Below are 17,158 nucleotides of genomic sequence, written 5' to 3'. Positions count from 1 at the left end.
GTTTTGTAGGAATATAGCCGAGCAAAATGTACATAGAAATTGATCATCTTATTAATGTTCTCAATCCCACACACTGACGAGATAAATAACAGGCTTTACCGGAAGACACTGTGTTGGACTATTGGCAGATGTGTCAAGTTAGCTAGAGAAAGCCGATCTACTGCAGGAAGTAAGACAAAGACATTTATGCATTTGTTCTTATAATCTAATTTGAATTCTGGTCAAACTCACATTCACAAACGAAACAATGAATGTGTGCAATACCTTCAGTTAATTTATTTTCAAACACTTGCGTGTTTATTTTACGTTGATTGTATTTGTCTCATTTCCGGTATCTTTTTTTTGTCTGGCACTCGTTTTCCTTTATTTTCGCACTTCATCAACATGATTCTGATGTTTACGTTTGAGACTATGTATGCTGACAATTTTAAATAGAGATTAATAAAAAAGAAAAAGAAAAGAAAATTCAGACATAAAGCGTCTGAGAACACCAGGTATTAATATGTGTATAACACACAATTCAAAACACTCAGTGGTAAATAAACCAATACATTATGGAGAGCAGCATCCACCTGCCAAGTCAATATATTATTTAAATAAATGTTATCAGGCAAAAGAGATCTGACAGTTATAGTTTATTACAACTTCCACTTGTGCCGTGAGTACATTTTCAAATTTGACAGAGGTACTTTTTCATTGAAACGCAATGGAAACATCAACATGGCTTTTATTTTTAAAGACGTGACCGGAAACGCAACTATTCACCTCCGACTTGACTCTGCTGAGGAGAGCTGGAGGTAAAAAAAGGAAAAAAAACCGAAGGAAAAAAGGCATATCTGAGGGGTTTGAGGGGCGGATTTGGACAAAGTTTCCCAACTGTCCCGACCCGAAGAGGCTCCGGGGGGGTTGACGGGGAGTCGATTTCACCGGTAATTAACACAGGAGTTATCAGTCCGTTGTTAATTAACTGTTATTTTCAGTGTGTCTGAGAGCACCGTCGTCCCGACCGCCGGAAGTCTGCATGAAGCTGCGTCTCCTACAGAGGCGACGGCGTCGACGTTTTTTTCCCCTGTCTTCGTTTTTTTTTTTTTTATTCGAGACTTTTTTTTTCTCTTTTTTTATTTTCTCTCAGCGAGATGAGCAGGGAGTAAGGAATGGAGGCGTAGGGAGCAACGGTGTTTGTGTTGACAAAGTGGCAACCAGGTTAAGCATGTGAACAAACAGGCCTTCTTGTAGCTAGAGCGAGCCAGCGAACAAAAGGAGAAAATTAATGGAGGCAAGTTAGCTAGCTCCCCTCGTCTTGTTGCGTTAACCAGCTAGCGCTAGCCATGTTTTTTTTTGACCCAGATACCCCGCGGCAGCTGGCTAGGTGCAGTGTAACGTTGACACATAACGTTACATGCTGAGTGCTTTGCAAGTTGTTTTCTCATTTAAACCATTTTTGACAAATTGGAATTGACAATAATGTATTTATCACGGCTAACGTCAGCTAGCGGTGCCACAGTTTTTGGGAGCCAGCTAGTGTCTCTCGTCGAACCCGGCTCCATGAGCACAGAGCCATTGACCAGTAACTAAAGAGTCAGAAAGCTGCAGCCTGTTGGACATCTACTAGCTTTCCCCATCACTTATGTATCGTTTGTGCAACTGTGGAGGCGAGAGGATGCTCTTCAACAAAACAAAACGTCAAACATGCCTTGAGTTATGCGCTGCAGTTATTTTGCATGCAATATTTCCCTCCCTTAGTTATGTCAGAGTTAGTTTTGTTCGTGTGTTATGTTGAAGTTAATTTTAAATGGGCCGACTCTCAGCTAAAGGGCCTAGCTCTAGTTCTGTTAAATGTCATGCCGGCTTTACTAACATGCAATTACATGCTTGGTATGTGGGAATATGGCTATGCATGGCATTCACAATCTCCACATGCATACAGAAAACCAAAACCTCAAGAGTTCTCTCGCCTTCGGTCTGTAACAGTAGCAAAGTGTGTGGAAATAAAGTGCAAATGCATGGCAAAAACAAATAGATCAATGAAACTATGAAACTTCCTTCTTTGTGCTACAGAAAACATGTTGCCTATGTGTCAGTGGGAGATGATCGGGAAGCAGAAGATTGGAGGTTAGATGATGAAAAGATAGACAGTAGTCTTTTTTTAAAGTCAGTGAGTGTTTTCTTCAACAAACCATGTCATGCACTCTTAGAAAGGATGTTCTTTCTTCAACACATACTGTACTAGTCTGGACTCCTCTGTGTTACTCCTCCAGGCAATAAATGGTCCGAACATTGTGACAGCATTGGGTCCAGAACATCTGTTAATAGCAATGCAAACTGTTGTAAGAGACTAGTGAGGAAGTGCATGGGCTGTGTTACAAAATGTTATCAAAAGCCTCCAAGACTGATTATCATGTGTGTTTTCTCAACTCTACGTCTTCTGTCCTCCTGTAGATAGATTTATTTACCTCCATCCCCCCCGGGATTGAACATCTTTGCCTGATTCCTTTCACATCCTCTTCTCTGTAAATCTGAAATATATTAACTAAAATAAAATAAAAAACTGAATAAAACTTGAAGCATTTCCCTTCAACCAGGCACTTGTGTAACAGCTATCTTACACATCTTACTGGACTGGGATCCTTTAAAAGCTTTCCTGATTTATTGCACATGACAACCAGCCACAGCTGGAACACAGCAGCTCTGCTGGCTGATGCTAGTACTCCACGCTGACCCTGAAACCTGTGCAGTGTGTCATCCCATGGAGGAGAGGAAACATGGAAAGGAAACAAACTAAGATGATTGAAATGCAGCCAGGCATGGTGTCGCTTCACATGAAAGTCAAAAAACAACATAGTAAGGAGGAGGAAGAGGAGGAGGGCAGGTGTTTTCTAAGTGTGTTGCTTTTTAATTCCAGAAATAATGGACGATTCCCATTTCAACTCATCATACTTTTGGTCTCCCGTCTCCACTGTACAAGGACAGGTAGAGACCACATTGTTGGAATTGTCTTGAAATACACATGGTATAGTGGTATGTGCTGTCAGAAGCAGTGTGGGAGTCCTTTGACCCGTGACACAACACCAGACTGATTTGAACAGTGCTCGCTAAGTCTGTGAAGCCGGCTTAATCTCACATGAAAGTTATTTGGATGTGAGTTGTTGACATGGGGAGGGTTCAGTCGATCATGTGATGACTCCCTCTCCTCTCTCATCCCTTCAACCCCCCTTTGGTCCTTTTTTCATTGTCTTTCTGGATCTCACTTCGTTCTCTCTTCTCTCCCATGGCCATCGTCTCCTCCGCTGTCTTCTAACTCGTTATCGTCTCCCGCCCTTCACGCTCCCATCCCGCTGCTCACTTCTTTTACGACCGACCTCCTTCATAATTACTCTCCTCCCTTTCTATTCTTTCATTCTTCGTCCCATCATCACATCCACTTTTATTGCCTCGCCCATCTTCCTCACCTCCTGCTCCTGTGTTAAACCCATCCTTGACTCCTCTTCTGCCCCTCCAACCTCGTGTCTCCCTCTCCTTTACTCTCTTTCCTCCTCCTTTCCCCATGTCCCTTTCATCTCCTTAAATCTTCCCGGCCTTCTGTCTTCATCACACACTTGCATATCACCAAACCACTCCCCCTTTTCTCACCTCTCCTCACCTGTCTCCCTAATCTCTCATGGCCTCCTTCCTGGTGCTTTTCACCCTTCATCTTCCTTCCCTGTTCGCACTTCCTCTGCTCCTGCTCCTCCCAATGTTTTATCCTGCACTCCTTTCCTCTTTATTACTTCGCCCCTTCCTCCTTTCCTCCCTCCCACCTCTAGATCGAGAACGCCATGTTCCTGAACAAGGCAAAGGAGCAGCTGGGTCAGGAGAAGGCCAACGCATCCTCGTTCCCTCACGCCTCCGCGTCTTCCACCTCCTCCCCCCACTACCCCACGGCTGTGCTCACCATCCCCGGCTCGATGGACGCAGGGCCCGGGGTGCGGCTGGTCCCCAAACAGGAAGGAGGTGGGGGTACCGCAGCGGGAGGAGGAGGCATGAGTGCACTCGGGGGACACCTGCACCAGGTGCACACCACCCAGAACATCACCGTAGTGCCTGTTCCCTCTACAGGTATCATGACCGCAGGTGAGTGAGCGGCTGCGTCTTCTTCCCTTCCCTGTCATGGCTCGCCATCCTCACATGTGTGTTATATTTGTTCCCTGGTATCACTTTAAGACCAGTGCACGCGAGTCAGGAACACTATAAATATTCAACTGCAGCTGCTTCAAGTCTCTATCTGAACAGTTTTCTTTGCCGTCATAAGCGTCTCTTTGTATTCCATGTCAGTATTAGCAGTTTTAAGGTAGAGGTTGTAGGAATATTGACCCTTATACAAAGTGTTTTTGAGGCTTTAGGCATTGGCAGTGTCTAACGGAGGACAGTGCACCTCCTGTTAGTTACTCTTAGTAGAAGCGGTAGCCTAATGTCAAATGTTTGTTTCGACCAACAGCCAGATCACAGTTTCTCTCTCCCTCTTAGCGGGGTTAGTGATCACCCCTCAAGGCACACTGGTCCCCACCGCCTCCACGCAGTCATTTGTAGCTGGACACCCCACCACCACCACCATGATATTATCTGCAGTGCACCCCTCAAATCCAGGTAACACGGGGCCCCAGCTCACCGTCACTTAAGGCATTTCAACAAACAAATAAAATAAAGGTTCAAGTATTGTCAAAGTTTATGCTCATAATTTCTTTTAAAATGTGTTTGTTTGAAGAGTATCTTTAGGCCGGTGGGCGGGGCTTCGTTACTGCTTCACGTTGCACCGAAATATGTTTGTGAAAACATTCGAGGAGAGAAATAGGCAATGCATTAACAAAATGTTGATTCATAATTGATCAGCGCTGCCTGGCTCAAGAGCTTCAGCAGCAGTGATTGACAGCTGCGTTAGAGGCTCCTCGGCTCTGATTGGTGGTTTTTCGTCGGGCGAGGTGAAATATTGCAAAACTAGGAGCACTTACACAAGGCCGAGGAACCTGATTATTTTACAGATCATCTGTCTCATGTGCTGCTGTCAGGATATAGTGACAGTTTGAGCAAATATCACGAATAGTTATTTTTATTAAAGTTACCAAATGCAGCTTTAAGGACAGACACACAAATCATTTCATTGGAATAGTTATTTTTGTTTTGGACCCACCATTTATTTGTGTATTCCTGTCTTTTTTGCTTTGTGACATCCATACACACACACACACACGTGTGTACGTACATACTTTTTTGTAACTCTTGTATGTGACGTGTCGGTCCGATTTGTTCATGTAAGAGAAGTTGTCTTCACACAACTCACCTTCCTTTCCTTTCCCTACCTTGCTGCCTTTTTTTTTTACTTTTCTCTTGTTTCCAGACAAGAAGCAGAACATTCCTGCAGTTGTCATGCCGACTCCATCAAAGCGGGGCAGGAAGAGCAAACAGATGTTGGCAAGAGTGGCCGGAATGGGGGGGGTCCTTCCTCCAGGAAGTGATGCGTTAATATTGGCCCACCTGGCCGCTGGTGGACAGGTGAGGGTCTCTTGTGCTCTTTGCTTACGGCCTCTTGTTACTGGTGTTGTACACAGCATGGATTGTCAGTGTTCCTGCCTGTCATCATAACGTATATGTTGTTGTTGTGTCAGCACCACACTGCTGACCCATACGACCTGTCAAACGATGAGGATGACCATACCAACAAAGACGGCCCCAAATCCTACAGGTAGTGGAAACTCATCTGCCCAAAGAGGCACGACAGACTCTACGCGTAAGCCTACGTTAAATCCCCGTCATGGTTTCCTTCTCTCTCTCTTGCCAAGGTGCCGGATGTGTGCGGTGACCTTCTTCAGCAAGTCGGACATGCAGATCCACGCCAAGTCCCACACGGAGGCCAAGCCCCACAAGTGTCCCCACTGCTCCAAGTCGTTTGCCAACTCCAGCTACCTGTCCCAGCACATCCGCATCCACAGCGGGGCCAAGCCCTACACCTGCACCTACTGCCAGAAAACATTCAGGCAGCTCAGTCACCTACAGCAGCACACACGGTACTGCACCGGTCTGTGTGTGTGTGTGTGTGTGTGTGGTTTCTGCTGTTAAAGCGTGTGTGTGTGCCTGTGTGTGTGACTGATGAAGGGAGGAGGGGGATGGTGAGTTGGGGTTACATTTTTTAGTATTAGCTCTTTTTGCAGTCTCAGCACCTTTTAAAGTTGCAGCACTTGTACCACACTTAAATTAAATCAAAGCTCTAAGCTTGTTATTTTAATGTATTCATCAATGAAGATTGGTTCCTTTCTGGACGCCCGCGTCATCATTACATTTATTAGTTGCTTTGATCACTTACAAGCTAAGATTGTTAGGTGGATGCATGCTCCAGTGTTGGTAGAGGAGGTCAAATTAGAGTAACAGTTGCCCCCAAAATATCCCTTCATTTAGCAGATGGTGGGTGTTAACTTCCTCATCCTGTCACAAGCTTGGCCTGGTACTGTAGCATGCATGTTATTATGTTATTATATTATATCTCTCTCTGGATCTGCCTCTGCTTTCACACGACTACTTCAAGCATCCCCTCCTTCCCTTTGTTGTTAGGCACCATGTGGAGACTTTTCACTGTCTTTGGAGCCACCTGTAATGTTAAAAGATCCCCATTGAGGAGATAACAGCACTGATTACGTCCTCAAACCACCGTTGATCGTCGGTGTGCGTGCACTTTGTATACGAACCTCAGAACGATGCACACTCCTGGTTGTGTTTGCCATTGTTTTACGGAGCCTACATGTTCAACGCAGATAAAGCCGCTAATCCGACATATAGAATGGTGTATTTCCTGTAACTGTGTGACGATGTAAGTGATGAAAGCACCCATTCATGCCCTCATGATTTTAATTTGACGTTTGACCTTGTCCTTCACCGTCTCCACGTCTTACGTTCCCTCGTAGCCACGCACCGGGTTTCAGACATTACTTTTAGGCAGGACGATGCGCTCCACTGGCCTGCCACTCGTCCTGAATTTACATTTCAATTCTGCGGCAGCAAGTGCCAGACATTCATAGACACACTCACACTCCACTCAAGGCAGGACACACCGATGGGGAGAGGGAGGGAGAGAAGCGTGACTGTGCTTGCTGTATGTTTTTGTTCTGTGTTGTCACAACTCAGACACAGCACAAAGAGCACACCTTCAAACCTAATGATCTATGATCAACGCTATTGATCGCCGATCCTGTTAACTTTAACGCATGATTTGGTCCTCAGCTCATGGTAAAGTTTGGTCATGCTGTAGCTTAAAAATCTCTCGCTGTTTCTCTCTCTCTCTCTCTCCCTCTCTCCCTCCACCTCCTCACCCCTCCAATCCCGGTTTCCCCGTGTTAGAAACCACACGGAGGCCAAGCCCCACAAGTGTCCCCACTGCTCCAAGTCGTTTGCCAACTCCAGCTACCTGTCCCAGCACATCCGCATCCACACCGGGGCCAAGCCCTACGCCTGCGCCTACTGCCAGAAAACATTCAGGCAGCTCAGTCACCTACAGCAGCACACACGGTACTGGGCCGGGCCGGGCTGGGTGGGTTCGACTGGCCGGTTGTGTTTTTATGTGTGCATGTACCGTACGGGAGCAGGTGTGTAGAGAGTTGTGGCATTGTGGTCGTTTGCATCGTTTTGCTCTTTAGTTCTTGTGTTTGTAACATGCTGTGTTGTCAGCTTTCTTTGATAAATCATTTCAGAGTTGCCAAATAAAAGACATTATCAGTAGCCCTGACAATTGATTGGGCTTGAAATTGAAAATAGGTTACCTGTCAGGCACAGCCAGGCTTATGGTGATTTGCTGCCTCCGGTGGGAGAGTAGTACCGACAGTAGATGGCGGTCCAGCACCAGGAGCACCAGAACAGGAGCAAAGCAACGTACTGCTGTAGACGGGGCAGCAGCAAATGTTTTTTAGACACCTAAAAAGAATCAGTCAGTTCAAGTGTACGCTGTATTTAGAATGTTTTTGTCTGTTTACCTTGCTGTCAGACAGCTCTTTCTGACGGGGAACTGAAGCTGTTATCTCTGCTCTCTTCACAGCCACCAGACTCCTTTGACAAAAACACATTTTTCCTAGACGAACAGGGGTGTTACTGGTCTACCCCGGCCTCCACTGGTTAGTTAGTTTATGTTATTGTGTGTCTTTGGTCAGTTCAGATTCACCAGAGTCAAACAATGACACAAACAAACTAACTGACCGAGGCAGCGGTAGACCAACAACCCCTGTGTGTTCTGCAACGTAAATGACTGTTTGTCAATGGAGTCTTGTGGCTTTAAGGACAGAGTCTAGATAGCTGATTCAGTTATCCGTCAGAAAGGGCAACGGAGGGCAACGTAAAGCGGAGAAAGCATTCTAAATATAGCGTACACTTCAACGTAATGATAAAATAGATTACAACAGTACGTTGCTTTGCTCCCCTGCTGGTGCTCCTGTCTGTTTCTCCAAACTGGGGGCGTGCTGCTGCTGTTACTGTAGCTAGCTAATACACAGACTGTGGATAAGTACTTCAGTCTAAAGCCTTCGAAGGGGTGCAAATAACCACATAAGTTTTCCTGACTCAGCATCATATTTAATACCACCACGTAGCAAAAGGCATTGCCTTTTGAGGAAGTTAAAGAAGGGAAAAACAAGGGCTTGAGCCACTAAGCTGTGATCTTGACGTGATTAAAAACACCATTAATATGTTCACTTTTATTTGTGAGTGACGGTAAGTGATCGATGGCTAAATAGGACTGAGTACAGTGCATCTGACATGGCATAACGCTGTACAATGTGTTGCCTTGAAGAAGAGAAAACACTAAATACCTGCTCTTTACTCCCTTTTTCGCTGATGGAGTGCCTTACTGTGCTGTTTCAGGATTCACACCGGTGACCGGCCGTACAAGTGTAACCATCCTGGCTGTGAAAAAGCTTTCACTCAGTTGTCCAACCTCCAGGTAAATGAATTCACAGGTTCTGACCTGATGACATTTTCCAGAATAAGACTTTGATTTGCTGACCTGTTCTTTCTCTGTGTTGGTGGAGATGAGAATGTAAACTTTATATGTAGATCTCATGTGGAGTCAAGATCAAGTTAAATGTTCTTGTTGGTCCATCAATTGATTTTATTATTCACTGTTTGATGAATAAAAGACAGTGGCCCTTTAAGACATATTCGTGGTACTCTCAACATGCGGAAAGCGTCCCCTGTTGGTTGTGCTGACATCTGTTCATTCCGCTCCCCACAGTCTCACCGTCGGCAACACAACAAAGACAAGCCGTTCAAGTGCCACAACTGTAACCGTGGTTACACGGATGCTGCCAGCCTGGAGGTGCACCTGTCCACGCACACTGTCAAACACGCCAAGCTGTTCTCCTGTGGCCTCTGTAACCGATCCTACACCTCGGTAAGCACTCGGCAGACGTACGGATGACTGAAGCAGCCTTTCCAAAGAAGGTCCAGCTCATTTTAGTCCCGGGATCTACTTTGAAAGGAACTTGGTTCCTTCAGCCCATTGTTGCCTAAGGTTCCATAGCAGTCTCAAGACCTGGAGACTGACCAGGGCTTTTGGTGCTCGCAGGGTAAACACACTCTGCAGCCTGAGGTTCAGTGTGCCCGTTGTTTTATCTTAAAAAAACACCTTGGGAAAAAACAACAACCCTTGTTTTATTCTGTCTCTCTCCTCTCTGTCTTTTCTCTCTTTTTCTTTCTTTTTTAAAATGAGTCAGGAAGCCGACAACCAAGCCTAACTTTACTTTTAGAATCAGAATCAGAACCGTTTATTGCCATTGTATGTTGAACATACAAGGAATTTGACATGACGGGAGGTGCGTAACATTTAACAACAATCAACAACAATCAACAGTGCAAAGTAGAAACAAATTCAATTTACAGACAATATAAGATAAAGTAAAATATAAAATAAAGTGGAATATAAGATGAAGTGAAATGTAAAATAAAGTGAAGTCGAGTGCACAAACGGACAGACAACAGGACTATAAACCAGTGAGCTGAAGTGTAGTGTGAAAGTGTCGAGTGTGATAGAAGGGATGTGCGGGGGAGTGACCGGTGGGAATTTGTCCTGGGGATGACAGAGTCAGTGGGGGTCCCGGGCTCTGTTAATGAGCCCGACTGCCGACGGGAAGAAACTGTTCATGTGTCGTGAGGTCTTGGTCCTGATGGACCTCAGCCTCCTAACTGATGGAAGGCGCACAAACTGTTTATGTCCAGGGTGAGAGGGGTCAGCTACAATCCTTCTTGCTCGCCTCAGGGTTCTTAAAGTGAACAAGTCCTGGAGGGACGGCAGATTGCAGCCAATCACCCTCTCGGCAGAGCGAATGATGCGCTGCAGCCTGCCCTTGTCCTTTGCAGTGGCTGCAGCGTACCAGACTGTGATGGAGGAACAGAGGATGGACTAAATGATGGCTCTGTAGAAATGCACTAACATTGTCTTCGGCAGGTTGAATTTCTTCAGCTGCCTCAGGAAGTACATCCTCTGCTGAGCCTTCTTGGTGATGGAGCTGATGTTGAGCTCCCACTTGAGGTCCTGGGATATGATGGAGCCCAGGAAGCGGAAGGACTCCACCACGTCGACGGGGGAGTCACACAGTGATAGTGGCTGGTGGGGCTGCGTTCTTCCTGAAATCCACAACCATCTCCACTGTCTTTAGAGCGTTGAGCTCCAGGTTGTTCAGACTGCACCAGGTCACCAGATGGTCAGTCTCCCACCTGTAGGCGGACTCATCCCCACCAGAGATGAGTCCAATGAGGGTGGTGTCATCCGCGAACTTCAGGAGCTTGACGGACTGGTGACTGGAGGTGCAGCTGTTGGTGTACAGGGAGAAGAGAAGAGGGGAAAGAATGCAGCCTTGGGGGGAACCGGTGCTGATGGTCCTGGAGGATGAGACGTGCTTTCCCAGCGTCACGTGCTGCTTCCTGTCAGACAGGAAGTCTGTGATCCACTTGCAGGTGGAGTCGGGCACCTGCACTGGCGCTGGAATGGGTGGTACAGAGGCATGGGCCCCTGCTGAGCTGGGGGAGGGGGGGCTGGTGGTCTGGTGTTGGTTGATGGGGCTGTGGGGGATGGAGTCAGGACCGTCCCATTGTCTTTCAAAGTGACAGTAGAACTTGTTCAGCTCGTCTGCCAGGCGGAGGTCGTTCATGGAGTGGGGGGTTTTGGGCTTGTAGTTGGTGATCTGTCTGAGACCTCTCCAGACAGAAGCAGAGTCATTGGCTGAGAGCTGGTGTTGGAGTTTCTCAGAGGACAGTTGTTGAGCGTCTCTCACTGTCTTGCTAAACCTGTATTTTGACTCTTTATACAAGTCCTTGTCCCCACTCTTGAAAGCCTGATCTTTCTGCAGCCTCGCTGTCTGAGTTCTGCTGTGAACCAGGGTTTGTCATTGTTATAACTCACCCTGGTGCTTGTTGGAACACAGCTGTCCTCACAGAAGCTGATATATGAAGTTACAGCCTCTGTGTACTCATCCAAACTGTTGGTAGCAGTCCTGAAGACATCCCAGTCTGTACAGTCCAAACACGCCCGAAGATCCTCTTGAGCCTCACTGGTCCACTTCTTGAATTTCCTCACCACAGGTTTACAGAGCTTGAGTTTCTGCCTGTATGAAGGAATCAGATGGACCATGACATGGTCAGAGAGACCCAGTGCAGCCCCAGGGACGGCGTGATAGGCCCCGCTGATTGTTGTGTAGCAGTGATCTAGAATGTTCTCCTCTCTGGTAGGGCATTTAATAAACTGTCTGTATTTAGGGAGTTCATGGCTGAGGTTTCCTTTGTTAAAGTCACCAAGGACAATAACTGGAGAGCCCGGGTAGGTCCGCTCCACACACAGTATCTGGTCGGCGAGCACGCGCTGTGCTGCCTGCACGTTGCTCTGCGGCAGAATGTAAACACCGACGAGGATGAATGAAGCGAACTCGCGGGGGGAGTAAAAGGGTTTGCAGTGAATGATAAAATATTCCAGATCAGGAGAGCAGTGCTGAAGAATCACTGACACATCATTGCATCAAACGAAAAGAAACGATCTCCCCTCGTCCTAAAATGGTCCTAAATCCATACTGGAGCACTTCTTTGTTTTATGAATGGAGCGGCACACTAGTTCAACCAATCAGCGAGGATCATCCCTGCGAACCCCACCCTGAAAGTTCGTGTCATTTCAGAAAGTACTACCCTCCAACCGGGGCCTTTTTGGTGGGCAAAATGTCCCTGAACTTAATCTAGACCCTGGTCCCTGAGGTCGAAACGCATTCCATTCGCATTCGAAACGTAAGTTCGAAACGCATTCGAAACGTAAGTTCCTCTAAAGCAGTGATTCTCAACTGGTGGGTCGCCTTTGCTTGACAAAAAAAAAAAGTTGTGATTTTATTTTGAAGGGCATTTTTTATGCAGCGGAACTATTCCAGCTTTTACAGCACTTGTTCAGCGGTGCAGGAAAAACACCGACCAATGCGTTGTGAATCACATCACGTGATGAAGCTCAGCCAATCAAATATGGGTATTCTGACAAGTTCCCTGACTTGAGTGAGATGTACACACACCGTGACACACGGGGAGAGATGAGGATACAGAGAGCAGAGCAGGACTATTTATTGAGGTGTGAGTCGTGAAAGTCAAATCATAGGACGATCTCCGAAAGAGAGAAATGGCCAGAGAGACCAGAGTCAATAGGCTCTGAAGAATTCACCTATATGAGTCTGTCCAGTCAAACACTAATTTCTCTTTTTAGAAGATGAGAAAAATATAATATTGTGGCTTTTTCACTTCACCCTGAATGGACTGAATTTAAAGCTGCAGGGCAATTCAGTGAAAATTATTTTGCTAGAATGAATTTCATTCAGTAATTTCTTTTTTAATCCAGCCGTTATTTTACTTGAAATGAGAAGAACATTTATTCATGTATTTCTATGTGTTATTTATAATCCATCCAGTTAAATTTGAAAAATGAGAATAATATTTGTTAAATATAATTGATGTGTACTTTCTGTATTTGATTTGACAGTTGTTTACTACACAGAGACGTTACTACGACTAGACTTCTTGAATATAGATATGCCCAAAGTCCAGCTTGTCATTAAGGGGTGATGGTGGGTCCCGCAGCCAGACCAGTTGAGAACCACTGCTCTAAAGGTTCCTGGGGAAAGTTCCTGCGCTCCAAAAGAGCCTATAAAAGATACAAAAGGAGGAATTTGACAGGAGAATGTTTGTAGTTCTGTTTGTAGTTCTGCCGTCATGTTTTCTCTCTCTCTCACCCTAGGAGACGTATCTAATGAAACACATGAGGAAGCACAACCCCGACCCGCTAACAGTGGCAGCAACAGTAGCTGCTCAGCAGGCCCAGGGCCTCACGCCGGGCAGGGGCCGAGGCCGTGGCCGAGGGAGAGGCAGGGCGGGCCAGCTCCAGCTCCAGAACCAGACCAACCCTAACAACACCCAGAACCCTGGACCGCCAGGCAGCTACCAGCCAACCCAGCATGCTGTGGTCCAGTGCCCATTCGACCTGCACCAGTACAAGACAGTGTCAGCCAGCGAGATCCAGTACAAACCAGTGTCTGTGGCAGACCTGCCAGTGGTCCACAAAGACCTCTGCCTCACCGTCTCCACCTCAGCCATACAGGTGGAGCACATGAACTCGTAGGCTGCGAGTTTGAGACATTTCTTATTGTATCTGCAGTGTAAAAAGGTCCATATAAACAAGTCAGTTAACTGTATTCACTATTATAGTCTTCTTAAGAAAGAAAAAATGGCTCATAGGGTGGAACATTTTACCAATGTAACGTTTGGAGATACAAATTAATTTAACTCACCCAGCGCCATTTTTTCCCTTTATTTTAAGAAGCTCTAATGTGAAGTGCAGCATTGAGTTCCTGGTCACAACACAGATATTTTACAATGTGCTTCTCGATTCCTGAGCCCACTTGTGCCAAGTACCTCTCAGTAGAAATGCTGGTCTAGGACACTGATACAAGTCTGGAGACACATTCCTCCAGTTTTCGACTCAACCAGAACCCTGATCTGAGATCCCTTTTGGCTTTTATAACATTGGGAATGAGATGCTGATTAAATTCAGACCTGAATTTCTCAAAAGCATGTGTAGTCTAATTCGCCTTTTTTCAACTACGAGTCAATGGGCCAATAATCAGCTTTGTAAAACACACTTAATACCTTGATCCAAAACCAGCAGTCCTCGTCTGAGTATCTTGATAAAAGAGGCTCACTGGTGTCCCGGCTCTTTTTTTATTGCATGGCTTGCAATAGGCACCATCGGAGGATGAAGATGTAAAATATCTGTAAAACACAAAAGAAATCACACTACTCTCTGCACATTCATCGTCCAGAGAATGGTGTTATCTTTCAACTCATTCAGGTCACATTAATCTGAACATTCTACATTATTTAGTTCAAGCCAAAACAAAGGGAGAGAAAGAAGACAAGGAATCAAAGATGGACGCCGTATGGACGGACTCATCAAATCCGTTTAGAATATTGATTGATGCCTCCGACAACAGAGGTCACATCTGAAAGGCTGAATTGGAGCCTGAGAAAAGAACGCAGAAGAAGAGGCCCAGGAGAAGGAACATGGTGAGGTATATTACTGGATGGGGCTAAAACCTGGGGCTGAGTCTCAAAAGGGTTGATGATGTCCTTATTTACGTCCTCCCCTCTGACAGCGAGGAGTTGAGGAACCACTTCTGTGTCGGAGCCCAGAGTCTTGATCAAAAGAGACGGACCGGTTGGAGAATGCACAAAACACGAGGACTCTGCAGCAGAGCGAGATGGAACCATGAGGAGAGAAAGGGGGGGTTGGTGGGGTGGGAGGGGTCATAAAGAAAGCACTTGATGAAGCTTGTACTTCATGTCTATGTTTGCCATTATTGTACTTTTCTTCTTTTTTTTATATATATATATATATATATATATCATATGTATGTATTTTTCTACCAGCAGAGGAACGTGTGAACACACTCTGAGAGAAAGCAAAGTGATGCATGAATGTGAAGGGAACGGAGAGAAAAGTCCTTACAAAGCGTTTTTTGTGTTCCTATTCCAAGAATGAACTATTAGTAACAATAGTAGTGGACAGCCCGACTCATCATAGTCCGTTTTTGGGGAAGTAATGATTGTGAGATAAAAAATGGCTGACAGGTACTGTTATCAATCTTTTTTTTAAGAACTTTTCATACATATTACTACTTTCAATATAACCATTGCAAATGTTATCCACATTATTATCAATCTGAGGCATTATTGTATTGCAGTATGCTGTACATAAATAGATAGAAAATACTTTTTCATCTGTGAAAGGGAAGTATGTTCTGTGTAAAGCATATATGGAAACTAAAGGAACTCAAATTAACAATTGGCACATCAATGGCTTTAGGTCACCTTTAGTGCTGGTGGAGCACAGCCTCCAAAGTGCAAAAGAATGATACATTTAAACTACGGGAAAGTATTTCTTCGCTCTCTGTAATGAATGACTGTGCAACGTTTTCCTGCAGTTTGAACCGTGCTCACCCATTGCACATGATGATATTCGTTCTGATTATGATTCGTTCTGATGATGAAAAGGATTTCACCAAGTTCACTGTGTGTTTCATTTGTACGAATCATTAGCTTTGATCAGGCCTGTGTGACAAGAGTGTTGTGTCGTTGTAACCTGAAAACCCCCATCAGCATTCCTCTATTAACACAAACGATATATATTAGTATATCTTCATGATCACACAACGTAAAGTCCCGGTGACCTGGGACACTGCTGCCATGTTTGTGTGCACAAGCTGTCTCCACCCAATCAGAATGTTCAAGCAGCCTGTAACAGCCGGCTGCTTGTCCTCATGTATGCTGCTCCTTGTGTTTTAATATGTCTTTTTTTTATGAAAAATAACAAGATTCTCACTATTCCTATGAATGTTATTTCTGATGCTCCTGATAATAGTAGTTATTAACGGCCCTCTTATATGCCACACTCTTGCATACTGTATGCAGTTTCACCTCTTGCTCCTCTGAACAGACTGTTTCTTCCCTTAAGGAGAATAAAGTTCGAAAAACGTTTATGATGAAAAAAAAGAAGAACCTTATTCGTCTGATTTATTTGATTACAATCCAGACTGTGTGGAACTGGTGAGAATGTACGATTGTGTAATGTTCCGTTTGAATGTGTAAAAGGGATCCATGTGCTCCAAAATAATAGCTCCCACAATTACAGTTGGTGTTTGGAAAAGTGAAATTGTGCTGTAAAAGAGAAAGAAATATATTGTTGATCGCCTACCAAACATAGTGAACACATAGTGGTTTGTCAGGGAAGAAGTGGTGCAGTACATCTGTCTCAGTTTTATGGAAAACATTGTTTTGTGGTGAGAAACATTTTAGCAGGTTTGTGAGATTGCTAATCATCAATACTGTACTCTAAATCATCATCATCATCATCATAAGACTATTATTCAATAGAGTGGTCTCGTGTGACGTCACAGTTTAGCTGTCGGCCATGTTGGAGTACACACAAAGCCACTGGCATGCACGGCTGAGTCGCATAACCTATCGGTGGTGAACTTTTGTGCTGTCTTTGGTTGTGGCAGCAGAGCTGTTAGAGACAAGAAATCATTCTTTCGTTTGCCAGCGGTCATTACACATCAAGGAAATGACACGAAGGAGCTATCCAAGCGACGTCGCGAGAAATGGCTGTCACGCATCTCTCGAGATATAAAGGAATGGAATTTGGCGTACACTAGAGTATGTGCGGATCACTTTATAAGTGGTCAGTGATTTTATTTACAAATTCGTTTGTGAACAGTATTTAATAAAGGAAATATAAATTAAACTTGGACATGAGAAGGTTACCGAAGCTTCATCGGCCCGTGACAGCAGTCTGTGCCAGAGACGTGTCGAGCGTGTACAACAGGCGGAACACAGAGATGCAGCCTCAGCATTGCTTGATATGAGTTTAACGTCGGATCATGCATATGACAGCCCACCAGCAGCAGAGGATGAGGACGAGGATAAGAATAACAAGCCAACCAGACAGACCTCGTGGGGCCACGATTGCAGCAATGCAAGCTGAGATGCAGCGCCGACTCTCGGAAAATCTGAATTTGAAAAAGGAACTTTCCGATGAACGATCCATGTTTGATTCAGAATTTTTCGAAAATAATGA

General features: G+C 45.2%; 1 protein-coding gene across 6 annotated transcripts; it reads left to right on the top strand.

The window, feature by feature from the left end:
- The first annotated feature begins 790 nt into the window (after positions 1 to 790).
- On the top strand, positions 791 to 14,795 carry znf384a (zinc finger protein 384 a). Of its 6 annotated transcripts, XR_013772732.1 has the most exons (14): positions 811 to 929; positions 2,059 to 2,112; positions 2,903 to 2,970; positions 3,804 to 4,110; positions 4,504 to 4,623; positions 5,372 to 5,526; positions 5,640 to 5,716; positions 5,814 to 6,038; positions 7,363 to 7,530; positions 8,872 to 8,950; positions 9,242 to 9,400; positions 13,265 to 13,624; positions 14,408 to 14,589; positions 14,679 to 14,791. XR_013772732.1 is itself a non-coding variant. In XM_079287565.1 (13 exons), exons 2-13 carry the CDS (start codon positions 2,064 to 2,066, stop codon positions 14,495 to 14,497), a joined length of 1,857 nt encoding a protein of 618 aa, XP_079143691.1. In that variant the 5' UTR covers positions 811 to 929; positions 2,059 to 2,063; the 3' UTR covers positions 14,498 to 14,795. The 6 variants fall into 6 exon arrangements, 5 of the variants coding, with proteins under 5 accessions (XP_079143692.1, XP_079143691.1, XP_079143694.1 ...); XM_079287565.1 differs by having other exon boundaries at positions 14,408 to 14,795; XM_079287566.1 differs by lacking the exon at positions 2,059 to 2,112 and having other exon boundaries at positions 791 to 929; positions 14,408 to 14,795.
- Positions 14,796 to 17,158: the final 2,363 nt, after the last annotated feature.

This window comes from Melanostigma gelatinosum, assembly GCF_949748355.1.
Source record: "Melanostigma gelatinosum genome assembly, chromosome: 17".
Taxonomy (NCBI): Eukaryota; Metazoa; Chordata; class Actinopteri; order Perciformes; family Zoarcidae; genus Melanostigma; species Melanostigma gelatinosum.
This window is presented reverse-complemented; position numbering and strand designations above follow the sequence as displayed.